This window comes from Culex pipiens, chromosome 3 (assembly GCF_016801865.2).
Source record: "Culex pipiens pallens isolate TS chromosome 3, TS_CPP_V2, whole genome shotgun sequence".
NCBI classification, from domain to species: Eukaryota; Metazoa; Arthropoda; class Insecta; order Diptera; family Culicidae; genus Culex; species Culex pipiens.
The window spans coordinates 163,663,693-163,677,353 of record NC_068939.1 but is presented as its reverse complement, the minus strand read 5'-3'; the positions used below and the strand labels follow the sequence as shown (position 1 = coordinate 163,677,353).

The following is a 13,661-nucleotide window of genomic DNA, read 5'->3' as shown; positions in this document are numbered from 1 at the left end:
CCTTCGGATAATCGAATCTCGACTGTGTTATTAAATATACAGTCCAGCCTCGATTATCCGAAGTATTTTCTTCCGAGGGCTTCGGATAGTCACGATATTAAATTTTAGCTGTCTTATTTTTAATTGTCGAGCTTTACTAGGGCCCCTTTACTGCACTAATGTGATTTAGGATTTTTAAATCCAACATGGCGGCCAAAATGGCGGGATTAAATGTTGAAAAATCCATTTTGTTGTTTAACTATTCAAAACTGACTAAAATGGGGTCACAGAACTCTAATTTGATTTAAAAAGAAAGAAATTTAAAAAAAACGAAAAAAAGAATGTGTTTGGTCATAATTTGATTATCCAAAGTCTTCGGATAATCAAAACTTCGGATAATCGAGTCTGGACTGAGCAATTCCATGTCAAATAGGGAATCGGTTGTACCCGACCCTCTCCGATTTCAATGAAACTTTGTAGACATGTTATCCTACGCTTATATAAGCCATTTTTGTGTATATGGAGCCAGTTTCACTCAATAGTGACATTTGAGAAGGGCGTGTTTAAATATTTTTGTATTTCGTAATTTAAATATTGCTGTATCTCGAAGCCGTTGCTTCGTATCAAAAAGTGGTCAAAGACAAACTTGTAGGAAATTTGACGGGCTTTCCGAAAAACACTGAAACAAAAAAACACTCCACCTTTATGAGATTTTTTGATTTTTAAGTTTAAAAGTAAAATTTGAAGGTTATCCCACAGTTGTTTTTTCGTTCAATTTTTTTGTGAAAATAGCCTAAGATGTTACAAAAAGACTCACGAAAAATACAGGATTAGGCAACTCACCTAAAAAAATACAAAAATCATTTACTGAAACTGTTTTTTTTTCAAAAGTGCTTTAAACATAAAAATTTGTACATCGGTTTTAAAAATAAAAATGTTGAAAATATTGGTTTTTTGATGGTTTTTTTGCAATTTCTATGTGACAGACATGATTTTTCAGTCTCGAAAATATTTTTATCGAAAGCTCGTCCAATTTCCCATAAGTTTGTCCATACATCCAATTGAAATGTGGTCAAATAGTTAAAATCTTGGAAAAAAATCAGTAACACAGGAATTCTAAAAATTCAAAATTGATAAAATTATAAAGATTGAGAATTTTAAGATGCAGAAATTCAATTATCCGAAAACTTTAAAAAATTACAGTTCAAAATTTCAATCAAAAAAGTTCAAAAAATTTTCAAATCTTATACTAAAAATTCAAAGAAAAAAATTAAAAATTTCAAAAATTCGTAAACACGGAATTTAATAATTTAAAGAAATCCTCAAAAAATTTAAAACCGGATAATCGAATCATGGTTTTATATATATATATATATATTTTTTCAAAAGTTGGGTATCTAACCAAAAATTCTCCAAAGTTATCTGATTTTCTTGTAAAAAAATTCTGCCGTTGGGCTTGATTTCAAAGTTTTTATTATTTTTTTTTTCAAAAATTGCAATAATGTTTTACTTATGTTTCATTTTTGCCTTCCTCACCTTACTGAGGAAAGGATATAAAATCACTCGAAATACGAAATTCTTAATTTGACCTCCTAGACCCACATTCATGTATACTTATCGACTCAGAATCACATTCTGAGCAATTGTCTGTGTGTGTGGTGGGATGTTGATCAAAAAAATTGCACTGGATTATCTCGGCACTGGCTGAACCGAATTGGACCGTTTTATTCTCATTCGATCCGTCTTGGGGTCCCATAAGTCGCTATTGAAAATTTAAAAGTTTAGTTAAGTACTTCAAAAGTTATGCTAAAAAACGATTTTAACAAAAGTCCGAATGATTGTAAAAAGGGTGGTTTTTGTAAGAAACCCCGTCATGTTATATATTTTTAGAAAGGTATTTAAAAGACGTTTTCAACGAGTTTAAAAGCTTGCAGATCTCACAACCCTATCAAAAGTTATAAGCACTTAAGTGTTATTAATGAACTTTTTGGAGGCCGGGTCTGAGATAATTTGATGATAACGTTGTTTGGATCTATAATGTGACCTGCCGTTGGATAGGTAATCAAAAGACCTTAGCAACAAGTTCAATAGATTTCAGATCTGATAACCCTATCATATGTTAGAAGCACTTAGGTTTTATTTATGCACTTTTTGGAGGCCGGATCTCACATATTTTGATGAGAAAGTTGTCCGAATCTAAATGTGAGGAAGGCACCAATCACCTTAGGGTGGATTAAGTAACGTTTTTACATTCGAAATCAAACTAATCAGTTGAAAAATAAGAGCTGGTTATGTAGCACTATTTTTTTTAATTCGAGAATTTTTGCTTCCAAATGTTTTTAATTTTGAAATGCCGATGACGTTTTCGAATGCGTCTTAAAATGGATTAATGAATTTTCGATTTTTGTTTACAAAAATCAGATTTGACAACATTCTAAGGGACCATCCATAAACCACGTGGACGCTTTAGGGGGGGGGGGGGGGTATGGTGATTGTCCACGCTCCATACAAAAAAAGATTTTTTTTTGTATGGACAATTGTCCACGAGGGGGGGGGGGGGGGTTCAGATTTACAAAAAAGTGTCCACGTGGTTTGTGGATGGTCCCTAAACTCTAGCGCATAAAAATGCAAATTTTGTCCATTAAAACATAACAAATTATAAAAAAAAATCTTGGAAAGGGACCATCCATAAGCCACGTGGACACTTTTTTGACATTTCAGACATAACTTATTCATAACTTATTCTTATTAGGACCTTTAAGGTGAGAGGAGGGCAGTAACGTTAACGTTAAGTAACATTTTTATTATTATATCTTCATATTTGGGAATAGAGTGATATATATTCTGCAAACAACATTGCATAAAGCTAATCCTCACCATTTCTTCTCCTTTACAGAACAATCAAAGTCTAAATTCCATCCACCAGCAGCAACAGCAACAAGTGCAACATCACCAGCAGCCACCCCTACCACAGCAGCAGCAGCAGCTTCACTCCGTCGGCATGGTCCCGTCGACGGCTCACCACATACCAAAATCCCCGAACCAGCATCCGGTGAATCTGCAACATCCGGCGGTCAACCAGCAGCAGCATCCGGCCGCACCGAATCTCATGTCCGCGTCGATGAACAGCGTCCAGTTGCAGAACCACATCCAGCAGCAACCGCCATCGATCAGTTCACTTCCGCCGCACCCACAGCAGATTCCACCCCCGCAGCAGCAGCAACAGCAGCAGCAAGTGATGTCCAACTCGATGCACAGTCAAATTGGTCTCCCATTGACGGCGGTGGCAGCGGCCAGTGTGGTTGATGGTGGAAGTGGTGGGGCCACGGGAGGATCGGCAGGACCAAGCAGTTGGAGTAGCAGTGCTGGGGCGGTAGGGGGAGTTGGGGCAGCTGGGGCGGCGGCCTCACTTTCGCCAACTGCGGCGGCAGCGTCCGCCCAGAGGAGGGCAGAGTTGAACGCGAAGCTGAATGCGATGCCGTGAGTATTGAACAATTTAACATACGGGTTGACTGTTTATTCAGGGGTGACCAAAGTATGGCCCGCGATGTGATTTTTTGTGGCCCGCGGACCCATTTTGTAGAGTGATTTTATGCTTTTTTTTAATAAGGTTTATTCTAAACATTGTTATGCTTATCTTTTATATTTTTTTGTTAATAAAAGCTAATGACTTATCAGTATGTTGATCCCCATTTTAGGACACACATATTTTGTCAAAAAATCCTTTTAATTAAAACAATTTCACACGATTCAATGTGAGTGAAACTAATAAATATCGTGAAAACTTTCATCAAACATTTTTAAAAATATTTATAAAACGTTCAATTTAGACTAAGGTAGAAACTTGTAATTGTTCCAAAAATATAAGTATTCTAAATTAATTTGAAAGTCATGATGACCCTTTTATAAACTGATCCTCAAACTAACTTACACTTAGAAACTGGGATTCGAACTCATGACAGTTAGATAACGAATCTGATTGACTACCATCTGATTCAGGTAGACACAATGTTGAAATCGAAGGATCAAGGTTATTGTAAATATTTTTCAAAGCTTTTGTCGACCCTCCCCAATTATTAAAAATTGGCTCAAAAAACAAGGAGCAAAAATATTTATAAAAAATCGAAAAATCAATGGAAACTTAGGTACGATCAGCTGAAATCAATTAAAAATGAATTCCTCTTCGTTCAGAATCATTTGAGCATGTTCGGGTTTATTAAAAATAAATTTTATTTTTGTAAATTTTCGATGAATCAATGTTTTTTCGCAAAAAAAAATCGTCGAATCTTTTTTTTTGAAAATAAGCGACCGTAAAGTTAAACTGCAATAGTTTAACTTTACGGTCGCTTAAAACATTTTCTATTATTGAAATTCTAGCTCTAAAAGATTTTTCATCAGTCATACTCGATTTAAAGATAAAATTACCCCGTTACATAAATTGATCAGTTTACATGTCACCACTTTGAAATATAAATACAAAACTATTATTTGTAATTACCGAAAATGTTCAAAAAATAAATAAAAAATCAACTTACAGATGTATTTTCCAGTCTTTTAAATTAAAATTATTTAGTAAATCTGGCCCGCAAGCTCAATTGAGCTTCAAATTTGGCCCGGCCTCCAAAAACTTTGAGCACCCCTGGTTTATATCATTTACAAAACTCGGGTGAGTTTTCAAAAAGCCGTAAGAGCCACTGTGACATCTGACACTTAAATTCGTTTTTCCTCAAATTGTAACAAAATTTCATTAATTATAAGTTTGGGGCACTAGAAAGACGTGTAGTGTAGATGAACAATTTTAAGCATTTTTGAAATTGACTTTTCGTAAGTAGCTCGAATACCGATGCAAAAAAGGCCATTGGCTCTTACGTCTTTTTGAAAACTCACCCGAGAAATGGAGTTTAGCTGTGTGATCAATGTCCCAAATAAGGCTAAATTAGGATGTTTTGTCAATCCAACCAGAAATCAACCTAATCTAATCTAACATAGTAGACGCAGTCAATCCAATGCAAGCATCCTGGAAAATCTCAGGGTTAGATTAGACCCAAGAAATTTTCTGGTCAATATGAATAATTACAGTTCATCCGAGAACACTCGAAAATGTAACACAAAAACAAATGCGGCCAGCCCTACTGCGTTATGTTTACCGCAGACAGGATTATGTGAACGGAACACAATTCACAAAATCGTAATTTTGTATGCCTTTTTACTTTATTAAAGCTTTTTGTTGGAAAATACTAAAATTTACACAAAATTCAGTATTTTTCCGAAAATACTTAAAATTTCAACACCAAATTACAATTGAAAATTACTTTACACATTTTTGGATAAAGTGCATCGTTTTAAAAGTTTTTCTTTGCATTCAAAGGTGACATTTTTCGAAAAATGTTGAGTTTTTTTTTTTTTGAAAATATTTCAAAGTTTTGTAATACTGAATGAAGGAAAATCACCCACTAAAAGAAAAACAAAAAGCTTTGAAAACTTTCTACATTTCGTTGTCTTCGGAAGAGTTGTTGTACTTGATAAGGGCTATCTTTTGAAGTTATTGACATACAAGGTGACGACTAACTTTGTTGGATGACGTTGTAGGGCTTTGCTGTCTTCGGTAAAGTTGTAGAGGAGAAAATTTCATGCCGAACACAGCAAAATGTTTTGAGCCTTTATTGAAGAGTTATAACCATTTTTAATTGATTTTGAGCCTATTTTCAAGTTGCTATGTTTTCAAACTTTTTTTTTTTGTATGTTTTTTTTTTTTTTGTATGTTTTCAAAATGACGTTTTTTGGCGCAAAACCGAACAATGCACCTTAAAGTACACACTTTCAACTACATTTACTGGAAATATCTCCGTGTCTATCGATGTCTATTTTTAGATATCTTAAGAATTTGTCTGTTTTTAATCAATTTATTTATCATTTTTATGCGGAATCTTATTGAAAACGTGGTAATAATCGGTAAATTGAAGGGTAAATTGGTCGTTTTTATGGAAAATACATTGTTTATGCTTAAAATTATGACAAACATTCTAAAATTATGAATAAAAACATGTTTAGCTCAAGAATAATGTAAGTTAAAATTTTAAATAATTGTTCGTATTTAAAATTAAGTATTTTCTTTTATATTTAATCACTTTAGAAAGGTTGTCGTATTTTTTTATATACATAGTACTTTCCATAAAAATTGATCAATTTACCCTTCAATTTACCGATTTTCAATATGATTTCGATTAACATTTATAAATAAATTGCTTAAAAACCGTCAAATTTTAAATTGAGATATCTAAAAATAGACATCGATAGACACGGAGATATTTTCAGTAAATGTAGTTGAAAGAGTGTACTTGAAGGTTCATTGTTCGGTTTTGCGCCAAAAAGCGCCATTTTGAAAACATAGCAACTTGAAAATAGGCCCAAAATCACTTAAAAAGCACGTGCGACACCCTCTGCTGCCCTTTCCAATCAATTGCTATTTATGTCGGGCTGCTACCAGATGGGAATGAGGGCTCTATCATGGGACACAAATCAAATTCGTCAATAAAAGGAGCGCAGAAAACACTTCGTTGTCTCCCCAATATTCACGTTTCTGATAATAAAGGAGAACCATCTGTCTGGAGTTCGCTCTCCAAAATCGATTTCATGCTATCATTGTCGCGCGAAAATACGTAGGCGTGTGGACGTCGTACATATCTAATTGAGTTTCCTCCTCTCCTCTCCCCCAACTTTAGATGGTTCCACGGGCGGATAAAGCGCGAGGAGGCGGAGAACCTGCTGCGGCCGCGCGAGGACGGTCTGTTTCTGGTGCGCGAGTCGACCAACTTCCCCGGCGACTACACGCTGTGCGTGTGCTTCAACGAGAAGGTCGAACACTACCGGATCAAGTACGCGGAGAACAAGCTGACGATCGACGATGACGAGTACTTTGACCACCTCGGCCAGCTCGTGGAGGTAGGAGTGGTTGATCAGAAGATTAGCCTTAATTCAATGCTATTATGGGGTGATTGTTCTAACGGACTCTGTTTTTGCTCTTTCATTCAGCATTATACGCTGGACTCGGACGGACTGTGCACGAAGCTGATGAAGGCCCTGCCCAAGGAGGAGTTTTGCGTCAAGGACTTCCAGGACAACGGCTGGGAGATCAAGATGGAGGACCTGCAGCTGAAGGAGAACATCGGCAAGGGCGAGTTTGGGGACGTGATGCTGGGCATCCTGAAGGGCGACAAGGTCGCGGTCAAGGTGCTCAAGGACGCCGCCCGGGCATCGAACAAGTTCCTGGCCGAGGCGGGCGTTATGACGTGAGTTCTTCGAGAATGATCTAGTTCCGTTTCAAGATATTAACCCCGATTGTACTTCTTTCCCCCCGCAGAACCCTCGAGCACGAAAACCTGGTCAAGTTCATCGGGCTGGTGTTCCACGACAAGTACATCTACCTGGTGACGGAGTTCATGAGCAAGGGCTCGCTGGTGGACTACCTGCGGTCGCGTGGCCGGCAGCACATCACCCGCCGCGATCAGATCAACTTTGCATTGTGAGTATATAGCCCTTCCGACCTTCCAAAGAGCAATTCAAACTAAACCAACAAAATGTTCTTCCAGTGATACCTGCTCGGGCATGGAGTACCTGGAGCTGAAGAAGGTCATCCACCGGGATCTGGCCGCGCGTAACGTCCTAATCTCGGAGGAGTGCGTCGCGAAGGTGTCGGACTTTGGGCTGGCGCGGGACGAGCGGTACACGGCGGACATCAGCAAGCTGCCGATCAAGTGGACGGCGCCGGAGGCGCTCAAGGAGGGGGTGAGTGCGAGAGGCCCAAACGCGTACTTATAAGTCGAGGTCCCCCGCATATAAATCAAAATCTTAAAACAGCAACCCCCGCCAAAAAACCGGCAGCATAGAAGACAATTACTTCTCTAAAATTCAAATCATCCCATCCTCTCACATATCCCCTAAACCACCTTACAATCCACAACCTCACAAATTCCAACCACATCCCCACACCCCCTCTCACCCCCATCAACCACACCCCACAACCTACCCCACCCCCCCCTCTCACCCCCCTCCCAACCCCAAACCCCCACCTCCTCCCCCAAACCCCACCTCCCAACCCTCAACCTCCCCTTCACACACCTCTCCCCCCCCCCCCCATACACCCCCAATCCACCTACCTACCCCCCCCAAACCTACCCAATAACAGTTCCGCCCCGCCCCCGCCGTCCCCCCCCCTCGAAACCCACCCCCCCCCCCCCACCCCCCCCCCCCCCCCCCACCCACCCCCCCCCCACCCCCCCCCCCCCCCCCCCCCCCCCCCCCCCCCCCCCCCCCCCCCCCACCCCCCCCCCCCCCCCCCCCCCCCCCCCCCACCCCCCCCCCCCCCCCCCCCCCCCCCCCCCCCCCCCCCCACCCCCCCACCCCCCCCCCACCCCCACCCCCCCACCCCACCCCCCCCCCCCCACCCCCCCCCCCCCACCCACCCCCCCCCCCCCCCCCCCCCCCCCCCCCCCCCCACCACCCCCCCCCCCACCCCCCCCCCCCCACCCCCAGACATACCCACCCCCCCACCCCCCTCCCCCCCCCCTCCATTGCTGTGGTGTGTTTTTTTTTTTGTTTAGTTGATCTTTTGTCCTTAAAAAGCAGTGTTGGTATTATCGCGCTCTCGCGAGAAAATTCTCTCTCTCTCGAGTTCTCGCCGCGAGTCTCGAGCTGCCGAGAGAAACTCACCGATTGCCCGTGCTTTCCTCCGCTCGCGAACGGGCTTTCTCGCGAGCCAGAATTGCCCGTTCGCGAGAAGTTGAACGTGAAAGTGTTGAAAGTGTTAGAAACGAACAAAAAACAACACAGCGATTGAAGTTACACCTCTATACCATCGCCTGGTTCGTATTCATAAGCCTGATAAACAAATTGCTAGCTTGGGACGAACGGCTAGCACGAGGCGCTCGCGAGCGCTCGCGGCGAGAGCGAGAACGCGAACGAAAATGCGAGCACGAGCGAGAAGAGAAAAGTACTACAAGTTCTCTCCCTCGTTCGAGAGCGAGAAATGCTTTCCTTCTTCTCGCTCGAATTCCAACAATGTTAAAAAGATTTACATTTAATCGCGGACTTGAACTTGGGGATCAGCATTTAATTTCATCGAGCACTTAATGTTTGATGTTCAATTAAAGTAGTTTTAAACATTTTCGACGGAAATTTAGTGAGTATTTTAAAAGCGCAATTTATTTTAAACCAACGGTCAGGAAGAATCAAATGTTATTTACGTTGTTTCAAGGAAATTGAATCTATTTTATTTTTAATATAATGTATTTTGATATATTGCTTGGATGGTCAAGTAAAACCTTGCAATATTTTAATATTATAATTGTTAAATGTGGAGAAATTTACTTAACACTTGTAATCATCTCAAATATATATGCAAAAGATATTGAAAACTCACAAAAAATAATTTGGAAAAATATATATGTATGCATTTCATACGACCTTTTCAAAAAACCAAACGTAAACAATATTGACAGCGCCTCTGGCGGTGACTTCAGGAAACTGCATGCGTGTCAGATCCTTGCAGATATTTCGCTTAATTCATACTTTCGATGCCTATATCTTGAAAACGATACCCATTATCAAAAAATCTGTACATTATTTTTCGATTTCAAATTCAATTTTACATAACAAAATAAGTAATTTTTTGTATGAAATATCGATTTTTTCCCAAAATCACTATTTAAAAAAAATATGACTCGGCGGCAGATTTTCTGACCATAATTCTCTATGGCTCAAAAGTTGCGGGTTTTGGTCCCCTAAAACATATCAAAAAATCTCGAAAATCAAAAAATACGTATTTTAGGAAATTGAGTTTTTGTGAAAAAAACTAAAAAAATCGGCATTTTTTTCCGTGAACCTATTTTTTTCTTAATTGTCCTCAACAATTCCTACAACGCCTACAACTTAGCAAAAGCCACCAAATTGGGTCCTAAAATGAAGCTTAGATTGCTGATATTATTGTTTACAGCGATAAAGCTTATTTTTCTGAGTACAATGACCCTTTGTACGACCACAAGAAGTTTAAAATGGATTTTTAAATCAATTTTGCAAAATTTACCTCGCGGTCCTTCTTGACAGAAAAGCTCCTACTTGACAGCTCGTTCCAAGGGGACCATAGTTGATCCATCGAAAAAATGTTGTCTTGTCAAAAAAAAAAAAATTGCATTAAAATGAAAAAAAAGTGATCAGAAATGTTTTTTAAGCGTGTTTTTTACCGTTGTACATAAAAATTGACATAGGGCTTTAGTACCCAATTGATTAGAAAATACACTCAAAAGTTACAGCTGTTTAAATATTTATGTACCATTTTTTTATGGACAGCTGCTAAAATTGTATGGAGACTTGTATGGGTGACCCAATGACACAAAATAACTTCTTTGGTCATAGGAAAGTTTGAGCTAAATAAAAAAAATACAAGAAATAAAAATGTTCAAAATTCGCCGATTTTGTAAAGAATTGCTCAAATCGAACAGAGGTCGTGGAAACGGTTGCGACTTCTAGCTATTTTAGTGAATATTGTCTTTTGCAAGCAGAACATAACCAAACTTTTCCGCACCCTCAGCAAACGTCAAATCAATACAAATTGCTGCCGGATCTTTTTCCGGATCTCTCCCGGAAAAGATCCGGCAGCAATTTTGTATGGTTTGACGTTTGCGGAGGGTACCAAAAAAAGGTAAACAAATCACTTCGTGCATCAGCCAATACCTCAGTTTCAACCGGACCCTAAGATGACAGTTTTCGTGAGTTGCGCGTATTCACCGACAGATGGCACATGGGCCTCGTCGGAGTCTGCCCATCAAATACGCAACTCAAAATTTGCATAGGAAACTTTTTTTTTCGTGACGGCTTTTGCGGCACGTTCATTTCAACAGTTCTAGACTTATATTTGAACGTGGCGTATCTCTAAACAAGTTTTTTAAGAAAATGATTCCAGAATGCTTATGTTGTCGTTTTAAACCAAAACAAGGCAAAAACTATATTTATTTAAACTATTTGCCATTTTCAAAAGTTGGGCTAGGTAATATCGAAAGCCGCCATATTAGGCCCACTGGGCCCACAAAACGGGGTACGCTGAGTTTGTATGGGAGCTGTCAACATGCTCCCGGGCTGCTTAGTTTCGTTGATTTCTGAGGGAAATTCACTGAAATCTGACAGATGTCCACTTTACTCATTTGTGAGTAGGTTCGGTTTTGACGAAAACTGAGTGATTTTGAACGTGCGTGAACTAGTGCGTGAATGTTTGCATCAGGACACTCTGATGGGGATTTATTATTTTTTGGATTCTATCATAGTTTTTGCAATGGGCCTAGAAAGCCTTATAACCATTAAAAGACATTGAAATATCAAATTTTAAGCATAATTAAAAAAAAATTTAAACAAAAGAATAACAAAATGCTTTCTATGATCTTTTTCAATCTATGTCCAAACATTTGTAAAAAGAAGCAATAAAAGTGCAATTGTAATTAAAAACTACAAAATGATGTAATTTTAAAATGGCGAAAATTGTTTAGGAGGCCAAAAATTCCATGTATTTTTTTTATTATAAGGCTTTCTAGGCCCAGTGAAAAAAATATAATTCAACTCAATAATGACGAACTCCTCGTCACAGTGTCCTGATGCAAACAATGATCGAGCTGTAGCTGTCACAGCCCTGCGAAGTATGTTGGCTGACATATCGGGCAGTCGGTCAAATAAACCAGCTAGAAGTCGCTTGACAAAAAAATTTGCTAGAAAGAGATAGGAAACCTGATGCAAACAAACGACCAGCTGTCATGTAAACATACTTTGAATGTGTTGGTAAATGTCTGACTAGAAAGCCTTTATAAGGTTGGTCCCTCGGTTGGTCCTAAACATGTTAGGCTGGTTCCAAAAATTAAAATTTTCGAAAAACAAACCTTTTTTAAAAAAAACATAGTCCTTTTCGTTTTAACCAAATTTTACTCTCTTGGACGCAAAAGAACGTAATCAGGTAGAAAATTGATTGGGGTCTAAAAACCAGCCTAACACTATGATACCAAAATCCGAAAATGTATGTGAAATAACATGCACAGTAAAAAAATGTGTAAAATTGTAAGGTATAATTTTGGAAGGTTGAATATTACATCTATTATGATGAAAATTTTACATAAATTTAGACTGAAATAGTGACATTAGACCAGAAATGTGGCGAAATTACACATTTTCAGAGGTAAAATTACACATTTTTTCTGACATAAAATATGTACCCCTTCCCAGATGTAAAATTACCATGGTTTTTTAAACTGTGTCCTTAAAGATTAGCAGAATTCCGAGATATAGTTTTTAGGTACATCGACTGTTGTGTGTTATCTTGTGACAACGACGACAAGTGTGCACAGAATTCCCATACAAACTAAAATAGGCTTAAATCAATAGCTTAACCGACTTAATCAGTATATTTTCAGAAACAAAAGATGGAATTGCTTTTAAAAATAAGTATCAACACAAATTTATGAAAAACAAGAAAAAATTTCCACATTTTCCAACAACATGTGTGACGTGTCGCAAGTGTGCACGATCATTTTGATGATAAATTGGTCTATGTCATAAATGTGTATTGCGATATCCGGGAAACGGAAGCGAGTTCCCAAAATCGGGATGAAGCATCTTGTAGTGTTTGTTAAGCATAGCAAAACGTCATTATTAACTCATTTTCGACCAAAATGGTATGTGTCACAAGATAGCACACAGCTAACGATCTTTCAAATTAATACCGATGTCTCCGTGCTCTCATTACTAAACTTACTGAGGCTTCGATACAACGTTGTCGACCTTTTGTATCGAAATCCAGAAAATTGTAAACGATTTTGTAAGCAAATAGCAAATGTTTTTGAACAAGGATTTTAGGATTTTTTACAGATCTTTTGTGTGTGTTTATGTAAAAACAATGTTTAAGTTAAGTTTTAAACATTATTTTTTTAATCATTTCTGTGAATTTTATTTTCGATATTTGTAATAAGAATATTTTCCTTCCAAAATTTCTGGGTATGTGCTAGAACAGTTGAAATGAGCGTGCCGCAAAAGCCGTCACGAAAAAAAAAGTTTCCTATGCAAATTTTGAGTTGCGTATTTGATGGGCGGACTCCGACGAGGCCCATTTGCCATGTGTCGGTGAATACGCGCAACTCACGAAAACTGTCATCTTAGGGTCCGGTTGTGCAAAATGGCTTCTTTGGGCATAGGGACCATCCATAAACCACGTGGACAATTTTTTGGGAATCTCGAACCCCCCCCCCCTTCGTGGACAATTGTCCATACAAAAAAAATCTTTTTTGTATGGAGCGTGGACAATCGCCATACCCCCCCCCCCCCCTAAAGTGTCCACGTGGTTTATGGATGGTCCCATACCGGAGGCACCAAAAAAGTTCCATCCGGATTCTATGCAGGTTCTATGCAGTTCTGAGTGGGTCATTGTAGCTATATCAGCATAACTACAAACTATACTTTTCCATAATTTCGCTGCCGGCCAACGGATTGTGTATTGGACCATACAATTGCTCAATAAATAATGAGTTCTATCTTATACATTTCTGTTCCAGAAATTCTCCAACAAAACCGACATGTGGAGCTTTGGAATCTTACTGTGGGAGATCTACTCCTTTGGGCGCGTTCCGTACCCGAGAATTGTGAGTACTATTTAT

The 13,661-nt window shown here is 39.0% G+C and overlaps 1 protein-coding gene across 1 annotated transcript in view; it reads left to right on the top strand.

Annotated features, from left to right (window-relative positions):
- LOC120429896 (uncharacterized) overlaps positions 1 to 13,661 on the top strand; it is a 71,582-nt gene that overhangs the window by 52,990 nt on the left and 4,931 nt on the right. Inside the window, exons 3-8 of the mRNA XM_052710425.1 lie at positions 2,876 to 3,459; positions 6,702 to 6,921; positions 7,012 to 7,268; positions 7,340 to 7,501; positions 7,569 to 7,764; positions 13,560 to 13,646. Coding sequence (XP_052566385.1) covers positions 2,876 to 3,459; positions 6,702 to 6,921; positions 7,012 to 7,268; positions 7,340 to 7,501; positions 7,569 to 7,764; positions 13,560 to 13,646 — 1,506 coding nt within the window. The remainder of the gene's footprint in view (positions 1 to 2,875; positions 3,460 to 6,701; positions 6,922 to 7,011; positions 7,269 to 7,339; positions 7,502 to 7,568; positions 7,765 to 13,559; positions 13,647 to 13,661) is intronic.